Source organism: Pollachius pollachius, assembly GCF_949987615.1.
Source record: "Pollachius pollachius genome assembly, chromosome: 3".
Taxonomy (NCBI): Eukaryota; Metazoa; Chordata; class Actinopteri; order Gadiformes; family Gadidae; genus Pollachius; species Pollachius pollachius.
The window spans coordinates 44192352-44214452 of NC_136936.1; the positions used below are offsets into that span (position 1 = coordinate 44192352).

The 22101-nt window shown below is 44.3% G+C and overlaps 3 protein-coding genes across 3 annotated transcripts; 2 read left to right on the top strand and 1 right to left on the bottom strand.

The window, feature by feature from the left end:
- Nucleotides 1-306: 306 nt before the first annotated feature.
- On the top strand, nucleotides 307-5220 carry grk1a (G protein-coupled receptor kinase 1 a; the record flags this gene model as incomplete). The annotated part of the gene is made up of 7 exons (XM_079733534.1): nucleotides 307-1008; nucleotides 2598-2725; nucleotides 3259-3416; nucleotides 3512-3595; nucleotides 3748-3872; nucleotides 4213-4414; nucleotides 4928-5220. Exons 1-7 carry the CDS (start codon nucleotides 313-315, stop codon nucleotides 5218-5220), a joined length of 1686 nt encoding a protein of 561 aa, XP_079589660.1. The 5' UTR covers nucleotides 307-312.
- Nucleotides 5221-6293: 1073 nt separating this feature from the next.
- Nucleotides 6294-7714, bottom strand: LOC307073422 (protein-lysine methyltransferase METTL21E-like; the record flags this gene model as incomplete). The annotated part of the gene is made up of 4 exons (XM_079733242.1): nucleotides 6294-6691; nucleotides 6955-7072; nucleotides 7188-7351; nucleotides 7606-7714. 4 exons carry the CDS (start codon nucleotides 7712-7714, stop codon nucleotides 6294-6296), a joined length of 789 nt encoding a protein of 262 aa, XP_079589368.1.
- A 5411-nt stretch (nucleotides 7715-13125) lies between these two features.
- Nucleotides 13126-20936, top strand: jam2b (junctional adhesion molecule 2b). The gene is made up of 10 exons (XM_079733403.1): nucleotides 13126-13258; nucleotides 15307-15372; nucleotides 15844-15954; nucleotides 16181-16330; nucleotides 16622-16803; nucleotides 17094-17202; nucleotides 18472-18582; nucleotides 19236-19254; nucleotides 19349-19394; nucleotides 19564-20936. The coding sequence occupies exons 1-10, from the start codon at nucleotides 13207-13209 to the stop codon at nucleotides 19600-19602; spliced, it is 885 nt and encodes a 294-aa protein (XP_079589529.1). The 5' UTR covers nucleotides 13126-13206; the 3' UTR covers nucleotides 19603-20936.
- Nucleotides 20937-22101: the final 1165 nt, after the last annotated feature.

The window sequence follows — 22101 nt, forward strand, 5'->3', positions numbered from 1 at the left end:
GGTGTTAATGGATTACTGAAAGGTGTTGACGCAGGGGTGTGTGTGATTGTGTGTCCCTTCTATGTGGATGTGTATGCTGAGGTGTGTCCCTGTCAAGTACATTGGTCTATTTCAGATTCGGACCTCCCTTTTCTCCGCATGCACTCCTCGTATGCTCTGTCATTTCTTTATAATCTGCATCGCTGGCCGCCTCACCTGCTTTTTCATCCTTGCACCCCAGCGAATTAGATGACCAATCCCCCCTCCTTCCAACATTATTTTTGCGTAGGTATGTCCGTCCTCAGAGTTGCTTCACAGTAACCGGCCAACAACATGGATTTCGGAGCCCTCACCACGGTGGTGGCAAATTCCGCCTACATCAACGCTCGTGGCAGCATCGACGGTTCCGCGGCGGCTGCGCGGGACAAGAAGTACCACTCGCGTCTCAAGCTCCCCCATATCACTGTGTGCGAGGACCTGAGGGACACGCTCGACTTGACCTTTGACTTCGTGTGCATCGAACAGCCCATAGGCAGACGCCTCTTCAGGGAATTCCTGAGTGCCACCCTAGAATACAATGGCCCGTTGCGTCTGTGGAAGGACATCGAGGCGTACGACTTGGCAGATGAGGGTGACCTCAGCCAGAAGGCCGCCAAGATCTTCACGAGATACATGGAACCCTCTGCCAAGCACTACTGCCCTATTCTCTCCGAGGAAATCGTAGCTAAAGTGAAAGAGGGTCAACAGGAGGCCGGGGACGGGTTATTCGCCCCAGCTCTGGCCTGCGTGATGAACTTCCTCCGCGAGGTCCCTTACACCTTCTTCCTGGAGAGCATGTACCTGAAGAGGTTCCTGCAGTGGAAGTGGCTCGAGATGCAGCCCATGGACGATGACTGGTTCCTGGATTTCCGTGTGCTGGGGAAAGGCGGTTTTGGGGAAGTTTCCGCCTGTCAGATGAAAGCCACTGGGAAACTTTATGCCTGTAAGAAGCTCAACAAGAAACGATTGAAGAAACGTAAAGGCAACGAGGTGATGTACTCAAAAATCAGCTGCAGTTTCTCTTTTCATACTTGACTGCAATCATCCAATGCCGTATCAGGCTTTCATTTTATAAGTACCCTCATTGTCCTGAGTAGTGCATACCCTTGACCTGAAAAGAGTTGTAGCCTAGTGACCAAGTTGTATGCTACTATGACATGATTTATGAAGAGAATTGGGGCATTTGAAGCGGTTCAGGGATATTTTCGAGATGAACGCACTTTTAAATAGCCTATTGAAGTGGTGTGACCAGCTGCATTAAACATTAGTCTTTCCATTTAATAAATTACCTCTAGCGTTTTAATATTCTAATGAATGCATTTATCATTTTATTCAAAGTTGGGGTCCTATCTCATTAGACATTTAAATAAAAACACAATAAAAGTGGAATGTACTTTAGAATGTACTTTTTCTAAAATGTAGGCAAAACGTCTCGCAATCTTCTTAAACGTCATCAAGCAATCAAACAGCCGACTACGGCTCTGAAACAATTTCCAATAATCAATTGTCCTGTGATAATCATCTTTGTCCCTGGCTATATCTCTGGGGGCCTTAGCCCGTGGTATTAAACAGATTTAATACTGAGGGCTTTAGAGGAAAGCCCTTCTGACTGTAACTAATAGTCTGGCCATGTTCGCTCTTGCCCTTGACTTGAGGTTTAAGACACGCGCCGCAGTCTTATCCAACTTAATTTATACTTAATAGAATATTAACCCACTGGGCATGCGCGGGGGAACGTATTTCTTTCGAAGGGTGCTGTGTGGATGATGCAAGCGCATATTAGCGTAAATGCACATGCTTACACGTTGCACTGTAATTATAAACAATATATAGGCCTTCTTATCTAATTGAAGTCCCTTATGCACGGCCCCTATTTAAAATGATATGTGCGAGGATAAATATGCTGTGTCCGAATTAATCAGCAATGAAAAAAAGTTATCGATTGCATCTCACCCCAAACTGCATCCCCCCTAAAAAAAAGCTGCTTAGTTAATGCCAATTTAAGGTGCAAACATTTGGAACATTTTGGAACTGTGGCGTTAAAGCAACACTTATGACACATTGCCCAATATGGCTGTGTTCCCTTTCCAATTAAACATGCTACAATCGATTTATTCTATATTTAATTTAAACATATTGCAAGAGTAGCCAATTCGATTGAATTTAGATAGGCCTACTAGATGTCGAATACATTTTCCCTTTTGGTATAATGTTAGAGACCCCTCCAAGCAAAGTAGGCCTACGACCTAAAAGGCCCATGTGCTACCACATAGAAAGAATGCTGTAATGTGTAATAGGCCTACTAGATATTGCTAACAAAAGCGGACACTAACACAAGTCAGAAATTTAACCAAAATATATATTTTTTATTGCCAATATAATTTCGCCCATCCAATTAGTAGTACTAACAGCACCCTTAGCACTATACTGTCAGCACCTAAACCACTGGGATATAAATACATTTTAAAAAAGTGTATTTTATAAAACTCTGTTTTCTTAAACAGACAAACATTAAAAAATGTTTTAAATGTTTAAAAGTATTGTAATCAATTATCTTTATTACTTTGTTTCAACTCTAGGGGGCAATGGTGGAGAAGAGAATTCTCGCCAGGGTCCACAGTCGCTTCATTGTGTCCTTGGCCTACGCCTTCCAAACAAAGGACGAACTCTGTCTGGTCATGACCATCATGAACGGAGGAGACCTCAAGTACGTTATAACTAAAGCAAGCCAAGCCTTAATCAAACACAAATCAACAACCACATCGTAGGATCGACCGGTGCTCCAACAAACGTTTTATGAATTTCCCTCCGCAGTTTTATTAATGTGCTATATATCCTGAATGGCTCTAAAATCTGCATACTCATTTGAGCTTTTATTACATTCTGTCGCATGCAATGAAAAAAAAAAAAGCCGAATATGCATACGCCTCCACAAAAAGCTGTGAACTACCATTCAACTCAAATGGTAGAATGTGTATATATACAGCCAGTTTAAGTGATATATTAGCTGTATTCAGCACAATATAATTACCCTTGCACGCATTACAATAACACTAGCTTCAATCAGTAAGTCCATCCATTTTGTTGTTTTTGTGCCAGTCGCCATGTTTTTAGGTCAAGCTTTTACATAGGAATATCAATGACAGTTTGGTTTGAGTCTTATTATCTGTTAGATGTTTGGGCCTGTGTGCGTAGCACAAAAGGACATAACTTCAATCTCCCTCTCTCGTAATGGGGCAGGTACCACATCTACCTGGTGGATGAGAACAACCCAGGGTTCTGCGAGACCAGAGCTTGTTTCTACCTCGCCCAGATCATCCAAGGCCTGGAGCACCTCCACCAGAAGAGAATCATCTACAGGGACCTCAAACCTGAAAATGTTCTGCTAGACAATGAAGGTACTGCTCCAAGTTTGCATCTGTGTGTGTGTATATGTAACATAGTATTCTACACATAAACGTCTAAATATTGGAATATGTGCGTCTTTTGCCAGGGAACGTGCGCATATCCGACCTGGGTCTCGCCGTGGAGTTGAAAGAAGGCAAGACAAAGACAAAAGGCTATGCTGGAACACCAGGTCTGTCTCTGTCCAACCCACGCAGATATCCAGCCACACCATAACTTAACACACATCCATTTCCTGGCTTCACTCGTTGGACCAATCATCCCTGAAAAGTGTTGGCCGTCAACCTTTTAAAAAGATCTTTTATACCCCATCGTTCTCATCAGGGTACATGTCTCCAGAGATGCTGAAGGGGGAGAAGTATGACACCTCTGTGGACTACTTTACCCTCGGTGTGACGCTGTTTGAGTTTTTGGCGGCCAAGAATCCATTCAGGGAGAGAGGAGAGAAGGTATTCATTTTGAGATGTCTGAATGGAATCAGTACAGTAGTTCATCCACTGATGCTTTTAAATAGTGCCGTAAATCCCTGTGTCTTGTTTCTACCATGAGATGTGTTTGCCTGTGAGTTTCCGTCTTGCTTGTGGTCAATATGTGGTGGCTCCCAGTTTCCCTTCTTGGGATTACTATAGTGTATCTTATCTTGTCTTCTCTCGTATCCCATCCTTGTACCGCTAACTGTCATCAGTCCATTCTGTAAAAGGTTGTTTTGCGGTTGCCAAACTCTTGTCTTTCTCAGTCTGCCTGGCTCTTCCCATGAATCGGTTCAATCTCCATTTTGTCTCTACCCAGGTCGACCGCGACACGATGAAGGAACGCATTCTGAACAGGGTCGTGACTTATCCAGAAACCTTCAGTGAGAATTCCAAGTCCCTGTGCGATGCACTGATGGCCAAAGAGGTGGAAAAGAGGCTGGGTTTCAAGGACAACAACTGTGACGAGCTCAGGGGTCAACCTTTCTTTGGCGAAATCAATTGGAGGAAGCTGAACGAGGGTACGGGCACAAGAGCCATTCTAAGAACTCAGAAATGTCTCTCTATGTCTCAGGGTCCAAAATGAAAGGTGCACTGTTTAGGATTTAGTGGCATCTAGCCGTGAGGTTGCATACTGCAACCAACTTTATGCCACCTGAGAAGCTAGGGTGGCCTAAACAGGCCTGTAAGGGGCCACTAGATATTCGCAAAATAATGTCTTGGTCTACTATAGAATCAAGTAGCCAAGTCAGCTTCCTTGAATGATACATAAAATGGATTCAGTTTTTTAGTCTGTAAAACAAAAAATGTAATATTATTATCCATTTGCTAGATGCCACTAGATTCTACCTACTGTGCCTTTTCTTTTTTAATTTCTTTTTTTTTTTTGCCTAAAATCTAAACAATGACCAGCCAGGCAGATGTCTTAGTATGTAACCTAGGTGTTCATTTTGGACCCCAGGCATCGGGGTATCGAAACCCCTCATCGTATGATGATGGTGGCGATATTAAACCTGTGCTTCTCCTGATTTCAGGTCTACTCTCCCCTCCCTTCGTCCCGGACCCCAAGGTGGTGTACGCCAAGAGCCTGGACGACGTAGGAGCCTTCTCCTCCGTGAAGGGCGTGGCCCTGGACGAACCGGACAAGACCTTCTTCGACGAGTTCTCCTCGGGGAACATCTCCATCCCCTGGCAGGAGGAGATGATCGAGACAGGCATCTACGGTGAGCTCAACGTCTGGGGCGTGGACGGGGCTCTTCCCAACGACCTCCGCAGGGAGTCCATCTTAGAACAACCTCCAAAGTCCTCCACCTGCTCTGTGGCGTAAGGTCCCCATGAGGGGGCGAACCTGCATCGCTGAGCCTTTCAGCACCCCCTGAACTCCAGAAGAAGAAGCTTCTGTAGGATGGTGGTTCTGCTGAAGACATTTCAAAGGATAGGCCGGATTGCTTCCGAGATGGATTTCTTTTTCTTTTGCAGTTTTAGGTCATGGAAATTGTTTAGAGGAGGTCTTGGTGTAGGAGATGATCTCTTCTGTTCCCTCCACTCAACCAGGTTGTGAAGATATCGCTTTTAGAGCTGTATATATTGTGATGCTTTTAAGTTCCTTAATTGTAGGTGTGGCTTGTAGGTGACTTACCAATGCTTATGGTGAATGTAAGAAGTACTGACTGTTAGCTTTAAATTCAATTCCTTAAAGCCACTGAGAAATATTGACCAAAGACCACAAATACAGTACTTTTCATTATGTTTTTATTTCTGTGTGAAGTTAATTCTTTATGCCAGTTTTTGAAATAATATTTTAACAACTATGTTACAATTTGCAGTATATTGAGTTTATTGAGTATATTGTATTATAAGCTAAATGTGAAAATATTTTTTCGTCCAGCCAAGCAATTTATTTATAAAATGAAGCAGTTGAGTACACAAACTAAAATTGTATGAAAGAAAACCTTAAAAAAACAAAAACTTCATTTGTATGAAAAAGTTTCAATGTTTAGATGAATAAAAGTGCTCACTTCGTGCTTCAACAAAACCCTGCTCATATCACCAACCCATGTTTTTTTTTTTTTATTCAACCTTTATTTATTCCGATTGGTCTCATTGAGGTTCAGCACCTCTTTTGATGCTAGAACCATGTAGACCTTGAATCAGAATTGATCAAACCAATGGTAGATCCTCAGGCATGTAAACAGACTGCCTTCCTGATTTGTTTTAAACATCTTGCTTTGCTACCTGTTCATGTGGATCCATCCACCCACCCAATCTCATTTTATCATTGCTCCATCTATCCTATTCGTCTGCCATCCATCCATCCAGTGTCCCATCCGTCCACCCATTAACCGATGATCGTTCAATCCGTTGATGCATCGTGGACGGATTCCGTGTCCGTCCTCCGAGTCACTCCTTTGCCGTGGCCTGGTATATCTTCACCTCCTGCTGTGGTAATTCGCAGATCATTTTGGTGTTGAAGCTGCTCTTTAGGTGCTCTATGAACCACAGGTCAGACTGGAAGCGGACCTTATTGGCCCACAGCAGTGTGGTCGTACTTCCCGGGTGGCAGAAGTGACGAATCGTGGCCAGCAGCTCTTCCAGGTAGTCATGGTGATAGACCACATCCGCTGCCAGCATGTAGTCGTAGCGACAGCCGTTGCGGGGGAAGTCCCGCTCCAGGTGTTTGCCCCAGGTCAGGGCAGCCACCTGCGGTGTGTACCGGGCGCGGCCCCTGGTGTTTCGTGTGAGGTTAAAGGTCAGGTTGGAGAGTATGTCGGGCAGGTCGGTGGCTGTTACCCAGGCACCTGGAGAACCCCGCATATGAGAAGCAAACCATCTGTTAGGCAATCTGAGAGTTATATTAATTCATGTGAAACACACACTCCTTTGTGAAGACAGAGCAGATGAGGAGAGGAAACTACCTAAGACCCTAACCAAAGTGAACACCAAAGTGGCTACAAAGTGAACTCCTGAAGAAGAACAAAAAATAACGGCAAAAGACCATTCCACCCAAACATACAAATATAGTGGTCCATCCAATATATGGTCGAACTAACAGCAGACTTACCCAGTAGACTGGCCACGATGGACAGCAAGCCAGTCCCCGCTCCGATTTCCAGCACCGCTTTATCCATGAGACTCACTTGTTGCTGGTTGTTCTCCAGGAACTGGCACAAAGCTACCGCCTACACAGAGCGAAAACCGTCCACCATCATGAGTACCACCACGCCCTCCTCAATGGGAGATGAACAAACCGGAGCGCAGGGGTGGAACCATGAGTAGTGCGGCAGCTGAACTCACCCCGGGCCAGATCAGAGCGCCAAACGTGTCCATGGACTCCCGGATGCTGATGTCATGCCCGGCGAAGTGGAAGGCCTCCTTCCCGAGCGAGTAGTAAACACTGGGCTCCCACACCTTCCTGCGGTCCATCGCCTCGCGCGACATCCGCTCGCGGTCCTTCTTCGCTGTGGAAGTGAGGCGGAAGATCCCTTAAAAGGTGACCTATTATACTACCAGGTGTGGTGCCCCCCCCAACAAACACCACATCCCGACTGCACCCCAAAACAACCCAAAACGGCCACTGGTCCCGCACACTGGCAGGATGTTGGTGTTTGTTGCCGGCAGCGTGTCCATAGCAGCAGAAGATTTCTGGGAGATGAGTTCTGGGAGATTTTTGAGTGAGATAATACTTGAATACGGCTGGTAATGTCCACATCACCTTCCTCCGACCTGGCGGTCTCCAGCACAGAGGGCTGCTCCTGAGGGGGTCCGCTCTCCAGGTAGGGCTGGAGTTGGGCAGCGTGCATGACAGGGGGAGCCCTCTCCATGACAACTAAGATACCGTCAAAAGGAAGGACCCACCACTCTTGTTTTGTTTGCCAACCGATATGTATGAAGACGATACATTCCAAGTGGTCATTAAGTATTCTTGAAGGAATCAAGATATTGATTAAATCTATTACTTAAGATGCAACTTTTTCATCTACATTATCACCCAAATTTCATCTACATTATCACCGCAACATCCATGATTACATTCTATGGTCTAACATTAGTATCATGACATCAGTAAAGTAACATTCACATAATTTTATTAACATAGGGTTGGATTATAGTTATTGTTTCGAAACAAGCCGTTATGTTTAGAGTAATGTGGTACATACCCTTATGAAGGACGTAATGCTGATGGTGTGTGATGGTCTTCTCTGCTCTTTCTGCTCCCCTCTGTGGTCCTCCTCTCTCTGTGTTTTATGGACGCTGCATTGTTAGTGACACACCCCACAACCGGCCAGGGCTCTGGAGGCTTAGAGAGACAGAGAGACAACTGGCCATGGACAATGATGACAATGACAATGAAGATGAACCTATTCCATCCAAGTTATTCCATCCTCCCCACACATGCACATGCGGACACACACACACAAATTAGTTGTTTCTGGTTCTGGTTATGCACTATATTTGTAATAGTGGTTCACTACAACATCCAAAAATGACATGTACTGTATGAATAAGAACTTTTAAAAGACAACTTGGTCCACACACTTTAACCACTGCAGTCATGCAGCAGAAAAACGTTATGATACCTACAATGTACAGCGGTATTCCATTTTATGAGCGCATATTACGTATGTCTATGGGCTCAGCTGTGGGACTCACTCACTTGAAAACACTCTCAAACAGGTGTTTATTTTAAATGCTCACAAAACACACATGCACACGTACACACACAAGTTCACACATATGCAAAAACACACACACACACATACAAAAAAACACACACACGCACACACGCACGCACGCACGCACGCATGCACACAGAAAGGAGAGCAGCTTAGCAGATGGTTCTACTGTATTAACCTGATTTAGATATTACCGTATCTATTTACTGGCCCAATCTATTAATAACATTCAATAGTATCTATGTCATACACATTTAAGCTGGTCAATCGTTAATAATAGCTTGGGCATTCGATCTCCCTAATCTTAGTGTGTCCTTATATAACCACAAAGTGTTTATTTGGGATGTTTTCTTTGTCAAGTCATTGGCCAGTGTTTACAGTGTGTCTGTGCACTGGTTATGCTCGCTACATATGAGCTATAGGGTTAGTATGCATAGTATCCGTTGACCTTTTAGAGTGAGTGTTATGTATGTCTATCGGTGTCGATGCCTCATGACATGCGTTTTGTATACATAATGCATCTGTTTGCGTGTGTCGGGTTGAGTAATCATCTGAATGTGTGTGTGAGTGTAGGGAGTTTGTGTATGTATAAATATATAATGTGTGTGTGTGTGTGTGTGTGTGTGTGTGTGTGTGTGTGTGTGTGTGTGTGTGAGTGTGAGAGTTTGTGTGTGAGAGTGAGTGACTGAATATGTGCATCCCTGTAGTCCTGTAATATGTGTATTTGTGTGTGAGTATGTGTATGGGTATTTGTCTGGTTTATGAAATAGTAAAAATGGAATCGATAATCCTATTCCTGCTATTCAAGAGAGTCGTAAAAGGACTCGATTTAGGGCCAGTGGAAAGTGAGTCATCCCCGGGTCCAGATAGGATCGGGCGGTGGCGGCGGCGCGTGGCCAATGTGTGTTAATGCGCAACTCGATGGCCGTTAATCCCTGCTAACGGGAAAGCACGGGTGACGATTGCAATCCAGCGGCCATCATCGCCGTGTTTACAGAGGTACACAGAACTGCACCAGGACACAAAAGGAAACTAGGCAGCAAGTCAACAATGAACACTGAAATACAACGGGGGTAAACACAAGTGACCAATGGGATAGAGTAGAGAATAGACAGTTAAGTACTTTGGATGGAAGGCGCGTTCTGTCATCCCGGGGATGACAGGCAAGCTGCCGGGTAGCCCCGGGTGATTGGTGGAGCGGACGGTATGCACGGGGGCCGCGTGCCCCACTGCGACCTCATTTGGGAGTGTCTCTCGGACCATGACTGTGTCCCTGTTGTCTCCCCTTCAACATGACGTTCCAGAGCCGCACACAGACTCTCACTGAGGACGGCAGAGGATCGCAGGGCCGCCGTCATAGTCCAACCAGCAAGATGTAATACAAGAAGAAACATTACAGTTAAAATGCTAACTTCTATTCATTAATACTTATCGAAGGTATTCACCATAAATGTGCCTAGGACTGACTGTAACATAAATTCATTTGTGATTTGGTCGACCACACAGGACAATTGAGTATCCCCATAGAGAATATTGAGGGGATTTTATTGTAAGACTAACTTTGTAACAACCAGACCAAACCGGTCCCAACTGATTCAGGCAGGCCTTTTGTACCCAGCTGGTGGGGCTCATTTTCCCAACCGGGAGCAGGTGTGGGGTTTCTATGTTGTAGTGCTTTAGGAACCCACTGGACAGAGCGCACAGGTACATAGTAACCCTCTTTTACCCCCTTTTTTAAAATGAATTGGTTTTAATTTAACAATATTAAAGATTGCATAACACAAGGGATATATACAATGTGATTTGTTTGGTTTTCCTTTAAATGTACATACATTTAACATAAAGACAGACAATAAAATTGTAAATAAGGCATAAAGAGAGATGAATAAAACAATAACAAGAGATACAATGTGTTTATGATTTTGTAGTGCTTCATTCTCATCCAGATAGAAATGTATAATTTTCTTCTTGAATAAATTTAGGCTGGACGGTTTGTAATTTGTTGTGGTGGTCTGTTCCAAAACAATGTTCATCTGAATCTAATTGGGAAATGGTTGACCTCATCGCTTGTTTCTCCACACACATCACCATCAAGGCGTTTGGAAGTTGCTTCATTGTGACCAATTATGATATGGTTCAAATAACATTCACTCCCTGAAATCCAGATTTACTTGAAGCCTCACAATAGTTAAGTTGACAGGCCTCCGAATACACATCACATCAGGCACGACACTTCAAATAACAATATATCAAACTGGCTTTCAAAGTGAGTGTGAAAGTGTTTTATTGAGTGGTTAAAGTGGTTACAGATTTTCCTTCATTTGGTGGTCAAATAAATCAGCTAAATTTGTTAAATGACCAAAGACTAAATCTGGTTAAGAACTGCAGAATCACAGCAGCAGGACGTGTCCACTGGTTACCGTGTACTCTCTCATGACCAAATGTCATCGTACGACCCGGGCCATATTCAGACCCATAGTTGGTGTTATGAGCTACACATGTGTTTATCCTATAACAGCACCTCTGTGAAAAGCCTTGGCAGTGGTGGGATCCAACCAGTGGGGATAAGAGAAGCATGGTTGCACCCACTCATATCTTTCACTAACACAAACACACGCACGCGCGCGCGCACTCGCGCGCGCACACGCACACACATGCATTTGCATTTTTAAGCTAGTTTTTCATTATGTATTTTAATTTGAATACTTTTCGAATACAATGTATCGGGATTCCTATGAAGTGTCCGCTGTTGTTTAAATGTAGAATTGGGTTTAAGTGTCCAACTACTCCCAGAAGTACATTTCATTTGTGGCAGCCGGTCCATCAGCGTATTTCCAATAAATACCAGTGCAAGAGAGCCATCTTGTGGCAATAATCGAATATTACAAACCATTTTTATATATCATATGGGTAAATTAGTAGAAACCCACCTTTAAGAATTGTACAATCTATTTTTGTTGAAACTCAATATTGTGGGACCTCAAGACGAACTTGTATAGTGCCACTGCAAAAAAAATTTAAATATTAAATAGTCTCTATCAGTCCTCTTCGCTGTTATTTTTGAACTCCAATTTCCAGTTTCGAATTCCAAAACATTCAATTTGACAATGCCAATGAAAACCCTGAAATTAGAAAGAACATCAATCCAAATTCCCAATTCAACCTTTCTGTTCTAGGAAGTTCAACAGCCTACACTCTGCAGATAGAACCGTGACACTATGGATGTGTTTCAGACGTCGACATGCTTGTCACATGTCTTGCATTTGCCGTCCTTAGCCTTGTTTCGTTATGAAGGATGAATCGACCTTCGGACTCCTTTTTATAAAACCGATTTTAGTGCAAGAAAATACAATGACCTGAGCTGTGGAAAAGTAGTTTTTAGTTCGTGTGTGTGTGTGTGTGTGTGTGTGTGTGTGTGTGTGTGTGTGTGTGTGTGTGTGTCCATGTGTGTATTTGTGTGTGTGTGGCCATGCTTGTATGTGTGTGTGTCCATGCGTATACGTCTGTTCTCGTGTGTGTCCGTATGCGAGTGAGCACATGCGTGCACACGATATGTTACAACGGGGGTACTGTTCGTTGCAGCTGGCTCTTCGACAGGTGCCTCTGATTAAAGGTCTGTTATGCCCTCCTGTCAGCCCGTGTGTCCCGTTTGCACAAGTGTAGCGTCCAACAGCCTGTACCGCAGGGAGACATATGCACCGGGGGCCTGTGCATGTGGGGGCCACAATTGCGCTGCACTCAAGCCCTGCAGTGACAATGTGCGCTTGTGTTTGGGGGGGACACTATGATGGAAAAGCTAATAGCCACAATATTGAAAAAGCAAAGGGAACAGTAGCTTGCCCAGCTGCCCGCTTCTAATCCCTCTCCCCCCGCCTCAAACGGCCTCCAGTTACAACCTAACAGTTTGTTCCCAAAAGAACAATAGCCATGTGTTGCCTACTGAATTGTCGACAGCAGAGGTATATTTTCTTTTATTCTTCCATATGTGCTCATTGAAAAGGCGTTTCTGGCACACATAGACTAACATTTGGGGACAAATTATGCTATTTGAATGGTTGATCAGTTGCTTGTTTCCTAACATCGATGCAAAAAACAATAATTTATAATCTAGAACTAAAGTACATTTTTAGTTCATGTATTTGAGTCTTAAGTGCTGATAGCTATTCTGAAATGCCATCTTTTATCCCTGTCTTTCTAAATTAACCCAATGATGATTAGAAATCAGTTAATTCGCTTCCCGGAATAAATACTCATTCTCATGAATAAAATAATATGAAAACTTCAATGCAATGTTTAGAACCATAAACGAACCCAGGTTTTCATATGTCAAATAACGAATACTTTGCTTGTTTATCCATAGCGTACATGCTTGAGGAAGAGGATAACGTCAACATGCCCGCCCTCCCCTGACCGGGCCTATAGGTCACTCCGGCTGCCCCTTGAGAACACTTCCGACCTCCCGAGGCGGGCCGTCCCACATGGACGCGCTTCCAATCAGTAGTCTTAAGAGCACGTTGCGGCTCCAGCAGGACCACTACTCCAGTTGAATCCTACTGGTTGCATCATCGCGGTCGAAGCGCACTAATCCTCTCACCAGTTGGATTGTGCTCAACTTCTCCCTAACTCTTGGACGTATTAATATGGATGCCATGAAGATTTTGGCCATACCGCTTCTCATCACGCTGCTGCAGAGTAAGATATATAATGAGATATCGGACCACTAATACAGTTATTTTACAATAGTCGTAATGAAGACAATGTTCTATTGCATCAACGAAAATTGACGTATCATGTCAATTAAATGTACAGTTACTTCTACTACTCTAGAAATGTGTATGAATATCAGATTTAAAACAGCAGACGCTTAATTGCCTAAGTGATGATTGGTCAAGGCTTTCTAATCAGAAGGCATATAATTAATGCACACAATCAGTATAATTATATAAGCCTATTATAGGCTTTGCATAAAATTCATGGAAAGAGTGACATTTCGCATTATTGGATTACAACAGTGGAAATATTTTACTATAATTATGCAAAAAAATTAACATCGTTAAACGAGTGTAGCTGCTGGACCTGCTGGAATCACGTCGGTTTGTGACTTTATCTGTAGGAGTTTGATGCCTTGGTGTGTGTGATGTCAGGGGAGGTCTAGTGAAGGATGAAAAGGACGGGGGGTGCGGATGTTTACACTGGGATCCACTCTGATGCTGTTTGCTGTTCGTGAACCAAGATCCAAAACACGATGAGATGAATCACCCGCCGGCCCCTGGAGGAGCGCTTACGACTCTGAGGCAGGAGATCTTTAAACTGTGGTAGAGGAGATAGCCTGTGCCTGACCCTGCGCTGGTCGTGGTTGAGAACAGGCAGATGAAAATCAAACTGCAGCTTTATCTTAAAAGTGCGTTTGAAGAGCAGGAAGCAACCCTAAGTGACAGGCATGTGTTATAACAATAATGACATGCAGCTTACATGGCACAACTGTTGCAGGGGGTGCATGTAAGCGATTCTGTAAGCGTGTGTCTTGTGTGTGGATTTATGTGTGTGTGTGTGCTTGAGTGTGTGTGTGTGTTCATGTGTGTATATGTGTGTGTGTGTGTTTGTGAGAGTGTGTGTTTGTGTGAGACTGTGTATGTGTGTATATCAATGTGTGTGTGTGTGTGTGTGTGTCAGCGTGTGAGAGAGATGGGTTGACAGCATATGAACACGTGTGATTATGTTGGAAATCTTTTGCGCCAGCTGAGGGGGATAGGGTTACTGTGTGATAAAGGAGCTCTGTAGGTCTGTAGGATACTACAAGCACACACACGCACAGACACACTAACATCCCCACACACGCACACACACACATGCACACATGCACATATGCACACATGCATACATACATACATTCAAACAAACACATTTAATTTGAACATTTCATTTAAACCTTATCTTCTTTTTCTTCTTTCATTTCTCAATGCATTTTTCATTAAACCAGAGTAAATGTTCACAGTTTATCCCATTCCCTGTTCTCAGCCTCAATGTTCCTCCAGCCGTTAACACAAATCTGTTTTAAATGGGCTTGTGCAGGGCTGGTGTGTATGTGTGTGAGCATGTGTGTGTCTGTGTGTGTCTAAAGGAATGATCCCAGGCTGAGGTTATCAGGTCAGGATAAACTAGCTTTGTGTCCATCCATCACCTGCACTCTTACACACCACCGCTCCTGGTACCACCAGCGTGTGTGCGTGCCTAAGTGCATTTGTATGTGTGTGTGTGCATGCGCTCACACACAACAGCGTTCTCCTCCGATCTTTCAGGGAGGGTTTCTATCAGAGCGGTTCGTAAAGCTATACGTCGCCATGCCAGGGAGCCTTGTTCTCATGACCCCTGGACGAAGGCCCTGTCAGCCCTGTCTGCCTTATCTCACCGCTAAGCCCTCTGGAACGTGTAGAGCCACACTGAGGTTAACCATCGGGAAATAAAGAAGAGAAAGGAGAGGAACAAAGAAAATAAAATAAATGTCTCTCTTAAAGTACTGGGATTTGATGCCTCTTTTTGAATCAACACAAAATATTTATAGACTCAATAATTAATTGTATACTCAATTTGTTTTCTTACAAATAAATATGCTAATGATCTATACAAAAAAAAAATTGATGGTGTGTTCGAAGGAATACTTTGTACTTACTATATTATGTATTGTAGTGGGTTGAACAGCATTGTAATGTAATCCTCCAACCTTTCTCTCCCTCCCCCAGCCCCCTACTCCCGGTCTGTGGCGGTGACCAGCAGCAAGCCCAAGGTGGATGCCCACGAGCACACAGGTGAGCACTGGACACCAAGTCTGTAGCCAGGGTTGAAAAATAGTGAGGTCAATTGCAGGAGTTCAGTTTTGTTGATATTATTCTAATATATAATTTTTTTCACGATGAGGATGATGATGAGAAAATAAGGACTGTCATAAAGTAGGGTCATTTACCATATCATCATCATACATCGCCCCCGGTATTATTAGGTTGTTTTTTGTTAATTATTTAAATATTAATTTATTAAATTGCTAATTAAACAACCCTCTTTTCAATCTAGTAGTCTTGTCCTTGCATTATGGTTTGTACCATAACCCATAAACTGTTAATACGTTTTTTCACGAGGACGTAATGGGTCCATAAACCCTCTTGCGTTGCGTCGACGTGGAACAATAACTAACTAACCTTAACAATAATAAGGTTTGGCTGTGTCTGTATTCCTAAACCAAGCACCGCGGTGTTCCCCCTTTCCTTTGCTCCCCCTTGTAGACGCGGTGCTGGCCTGCGAGTTCAAGACGGAGAAGGATCAGAACCCCCGCATCGAGTGGAAGAAGAAGGGCAAGGGGGTCACCTTCGTTTACTTTGACGGGCATTTCAGCGGTGAGCCGGCCGCTCGAACCCACCAAGCCCCTCCGCACTTTCCAAGGATTTTTCCGTTATCTGCCCTCCTCGTTTAAAGATTCCTTCGTCTTCGAAACCCCCTCCCCCCCCGCCCCCTTCAAACCCTTCATATCCTCCTCCCCCCGGCCGGCTCCTCTCCTACGCGGCCCTCCAGGGTTCGGAGAGGGCTTCACACACACTTTGTCTCTCTCTCCGTGCCCCTCAGGGTCGTACGCGGGCCGCGCCAGCATGGAGGGGGCCACGCTCACCATCCACTCCATTACCCAGAAGGACTCGGGAGACTACCGCTGTGAGGTCACCGCCAGCCAGGACCACGTCAACCTGGGGGAGACCACCGTCTCCCTGAACGTGCTCGGTAGGACGAGTGAGTGTGTGTGCTTAAGTGTTTGCATATCTGTGCGCAGGTTACTTTGTGTGTGAACATTAATGCCTGTGTGTGTGTGTGTGTGTGTGTGTGTGTGTGTGTTTGTGTGTGTGTGTGTATGTAAGGTGAATTTGTTTGTGAATTCAGGAATGGGTGTATCAAAACACACATGTAGCCTTCATGTTTGAACCTCTGATGTCATCAGAACTCTCCAGACATTCTAGATATCCACAGGCTCCGACCCGTCAACGTCCATGTTTAACTCCACTCCTCCTCTGGTAGTGCCCCCCCACGTCCCGTCCTGCGAGGTGCCCAGCACAGTGTTTGCTGGGTCGGACCTGGAGCTGCTGTGTAAGGACACGCTGAGCGTTCCCCCGGCAACCTACCGCTGGTACAAGGACAACAAGGTCCTGGCTGCCGCCACAGACTCCGCCTACAGCGCCGACATCAAGAAGGGCACGCTGGTGAGCGCACAACACACACACACACACACACACACACACACTTATGCACACTGATGAGCGCAACACACACTTGCACACGTTCATGCACGCACAATGTTGTAGAATGCTAAAAAACATACACATGTGTCACACACTGGCATTAATGTGAGCACACGCAGACTTACATGTTGAAAACAATGGGAGCACACACACACACACACACACACACACACACACACACACTACAAACTACAAACTACAGAGCATGCTCAAACCCTCCCTCTCCCCTCTTTGTGATGTTCCCGGAGCAGAAGTTCAACAGCGTGTCCATCTCAGACGCCGGCATGTACCGCTGTGAGTCGTCCAACAGCGTGGGCTCGCCCAAGAGCTGCGTGGCTCAGCACCTGGCCGTCGTCGAGTGTGAGTCCAGTGTCCTGGGGGGGGTCCTCACACGTTTACTGTCAGGTGCACGCTAATGGAAGGACGACGCGTCACTCACAGAGCGAGCAATACATAGACATAACAACTGAGAGGCTTTGAGCGTCTGAGATTTATTTAATTGAGTGTTCTTTATTGAACCCGAAGGAAACGGTGACTTTTTGACGTTTAATTTAAAAAGATTTATAAAATATCCTTATTTGCCAGGGGGTTAATTTTGCCTAATCATTGCGTATAAATAGGATTTAAGTATTATTGAAAGTGTAAATGTAGGGGTGTGTGTTAGTTTTGCTGATGGTCTGTGATGTGTTTTACCTCGTTTAATGTGTTTCCCTGTGTGTTTTATCTATGGTTTCTAATATGTTTTCCCAATATGTTTTACCAATGTGTCTTTCCTGGTTTTAATGTCTTTTCCCTGTGGTTTGTAATGTGTTTTACCTATGTTTGTCGCTGTGTGTTCTACCTACTTGTTTTAACTATGGTGTGTGATGTGTCAACCCATGTGTTTACCTACCTGTTTTATTGATGTTAATGCTGTGTGTCCCTGTGTCTACCCATGTGTTAACCTACCTGTTTTACTGATGTTAACGCTGTGTTTCCCTGTGTCTATACCTATGTGTTTACCTACCTGTTTTACTGATGTTAATGCTGTGTTTCCCTGTGTCTATACCTATGTGTTAACCTACCTGTTTTACTGATGTTAATGCTGTGTTTCCCTGTGTCTATACCTATGTGTTAACCTACCTGTTTTACTGATGTTAACGCTGTGTTTCCCTGTGTCTATACCTATGTGTTAACCTACCTGTTTTACTGATGTTAACGCTGTGTTTCCCTGTGTCTATACCTATGTGTTAACCTACCTGTTTTACTGATGTTAACGCTGTGTTTCCCTGTGTCTATACCTATGTGTTAACCTACCTGTTTTACTGATGTTAACGCTGTGTTTCCCTGTGTCTATACCTATGTGTTAACCTACCTGCTTTACTGATGTTAACGCTGTGTTTCCCTGTGTCTATACCTATGTGTTAACCTACCTGTTTTACTGATGTTAACGCTGTGTTTCCCTGTGTCTATACCTATGTGTTAACCTACCTGTTTTACTGATGTTAACGCTGTGTTTCCCTGTGTCTATACCTATGTGTTAACCTACCTGTTTTACTGATGTTAACGCTGTGTTTCCCTGTGTCTATACCTATGTGTTAACCTACCTGTTTTACTGATGTTAACGCTGTGTTTCCCTGTGCGCTCCAGACAGGCTGAGTGTGACCACGCTGGTGGCCGGGGGGGTGGGCCTACTCCTGCTCCTCTTCATGTCCTGTCTGTGTGTGTGTCTCTGTCGCCGCCAGCGCGGCTGCTGCAGGCGTAAGTAGACAACTGCTGCTGCATGAACACTGGGGCTGTGTGTGTGCTTGACAGAGGGGGAGATACAGAATGGGCTGTAGTTACTGCGTGTGTGTGTGTGTGTGTGTGTGTGTCTGCTGTATTCACTGTGTGTGTGTGTGTGTGTGTGTGTGTGTGTGTGTGTGTGCGTGTGTGTCTGCTGTATTTACTGTGTGTGTGTGTGTGTGTGTGTTTGTGTGTTTTTGGTATGTGTTATAGCATGCTCTTTAGTTATAGTGTGTGTGTGTGTCTGCTGTATTTACTGTGTGTGCGTTTGTGTGTTTTTGGTGTGTTTTATAGCATGCTCTTTAGTTATAGTGTGTGTGTGTGTGTGTGTGTGTGTCTGAGTGGGTGCGGGAGATTTATGCATGCATTTGTGTATGTTGTGTTGTTGGCAATGTTTGCTAATGTTTTTGCGTTTACATTTCAATCTGTTAGTGTGTGTGTGTGTGTGTGTGTGTGTCTTCTTGTGGTTGTGTGTCTCTGCATACGTGTGAGCGAGAGAGTAGGACGGTCTCTCTATCATACTGATGAATAGTAACAAGTACACATCACACGCAAAATGTTTGAAGCATCTCGAAAATAATCCTGTCTTTTCTTTCTTTCTTTTTTTTTTGCCATTTATGTTCCAACAGGAGAACGGCAGGAGGAGTGGTAAGCGTTGCAGCCCCACACTGTGTATCGCTTGCGTTTGTCACTAACAACCGTGTAAGCCAATGTCCTCAACTGTTCCTCCTCCTCTCTACAGTCTGAAGCCCTACAGCCTCCCTCCTCCACCGCCTCCAGCCCGCAACGTGAGTGATCAAACGCGCCTCAGATACCACATGTTCTGGACCCGGACGTTTGTCAGTTGTTGTTGTCGGTTGTGTTTTTGATGATAAGCAGTACACAGCAATGGCCCGGGATTGCTCATTACAGGAAATGATTCACCGATCGTACGTCTCTCCTCGACTTCTCTCACAGCCCAAGAACTACAAACACACCCAGTCCTTCATGATCTGAGGTCAAGATCCCCCGCTCAGCCCCACCCTCGCCCCTGGCTGTCCCTCATCAGTGCTTCATGGAGAACCCAACCCCAACATCACTTGTACCTCGGTTTGCATTGTAGATGGCGCCCTCTGTTGGTCAAACTAACTCAACCTAACCGTTCCCTGGCATTCTCACCTCCTGACTCCAAACCTGCGTTATTGCCGAGAGAGGGGGCGGGACTTTGAATGACCTTGTTAGCAATAGGGCAGGACATTCAGTTTCCAAGGATTAGCAATGAGGGAGAGAATGTGATTTTCAGTTATAATGGTTCAGTGGCGGAGGTGAGAGACAGGGAGGGACTTCCAATAGAGAGACATCCGTTTTTGTTACATGTTTCGGTTAATACTTTGTTAAACCTTTTTTGTCAGAAAGTATCATATTTGTTCTTAGGCAATTTGAAATTGCATTGCAGTAGACACTAACACTACACTTCATGACCATCTCTCAGCCCAGGTTAAACAAGCATTTGGTTATCACGCATCAATACGACACACAATACGTCATCAGATAAGAAACTGAATTAAAGGATGCAGTTGACAGGCGAGCCCACGGGAGAGGTCAGGTGTGTCGCATCAGCCCGTCACAGGTTACGCATGCAATAGCGTGTTTTTAACCATTGGAGGGAGTCATCCAATGGAGTCATCTAATGTAAACCAATATACAAGTGGTGTTGGGATAAAGTTCTCCTTTAATCCTCCCTGCCTTCATAATTGGACCAGTATCTGCACTGTTGCTCAACCAACACAGCCCCTCTCCCCCCTGGATGCTCACTGTTACACAGGTGGACGGCTGGAAAGACAACAGTAACGGTGAGAGCTAGGGTATAGTTTGCCAAAAGCCCTTTGACTGACCTTTTCTGGTCGGCTCTTCTATGCAAAACACTGACACAATAGAGTGCCTTCAGTAGTAGTCCCGATTGGATGCTTGCTACAAAACAACATTCATGTATTTTTTTGTATATTGTTTAATCTCTCACTCTTTTGTTCATACAATATGTTTTGCTAAGTTTCTAGGTTATTTCTTGCATTTCAAACTATTGGTCTATCGAGGTAAACTAATGTGTATATATCGCCTCCTACTGGTCAACTACTGATACATGTCATGGGTCAGACCATAGCTTCAATCAAAAATCTATGTATCTTCCATGTCTATAGGCTTTTATTTTATGGCCGTTTTTTTCCACATGTTTTATTCCCAACATTTTTGTTATATTGTGACACTCATTTTGTGGTATCATAATTAATTTGATCCTTTCTCATAATCAGTTCTTGTAGTGGTTTGTGTACAATTTATTTTGATGTTGGGTGTACCCATTTGTGTGAGAATGATGTAAAAAAAAGATGAACAGGTGTCTTTACACACTGACTTTGCTTTTATATATTTATATTTTTGATTAAACTTCAAATAGAAATAAAAAGTTATCCATTTTGATATTTCGGTCACTTCCTCTACACGCCGCTAGATGTCCTCATTTTACTGGTTTAACGCTTGATGATAACCGAGCACAGCAACACAGCTGCGGGGCGCACGTAGTCTCTAGCTATTATTTGCGTCGAACAGAGGAACGATTGTTTAATCCCCATTGTAGCTGTTTTCCCCCCCTTATTCTGGTTTTCCATAAATTGAAGCCCTTGATAGCCACTGTTTACTGAGCGCTTCTACGATCCAGTTAAATTGGGCGTTATTGTCGGCCTACTAGAGGGTTCTCCTCCCTCAGCTGACAGTCAGTCTGTTAGAAGTCTTCATCCATCCATCCACAGCCCGGAACGCAAAGCTCCTCTGGGAACTGTAAACGATGTCACAATCCATATAGATCATCTCACAGCACAAACAACAACTGATACTTTTCTTTTTGTCACTTCCCCTCACACAAACAACGCTCGATTTGTATTGATCGTTTCCTTGTGGCTCCAGATTGCGACTCTGTCACCAAAGTTTCTAGAAATGTTCAATAACTTCGTAGTCATTCACGGGACAGCAATTTAACTAAAAAGGCAAGTGATGGGGTTTAAGTCGTCATTTTGTAGGAAAGGACGCATAAAGTCGCATCTCTAAAAACGTCCGTTTGGTTCTCGTTGGCGTTACCTTCGGCGTTGAGGAGTACTTTAATTTTACCAAGGAGACAAACTGTCGCCACTGACATCCCGTCCGCACGTTCATAAAACTGCAAACGAAAGGGCTTTTATTAGTTGTCCATATTCTCAGTAACCATTGTGCAATACATAACACATTAACAGACATTGCTTCACATAAACGCCCATTAGGGCGTGTTCACACAGGCAGTGTGAGTGGGTTACCGTCAGGTGGCGGTTAGGTTACCGTCGTTGACGGTTAGGTTAGCGTCCGCGAGCCAGGCATATCAAACTGTTTATTGCCCTGCCTCTCGGTGATTATCCCTTATTTATTTTTTTTACTTCTGTTTGAGAAAATCAAACTAGCGAATGTTCCGGATGTTGACAGCTGTGCGATGAA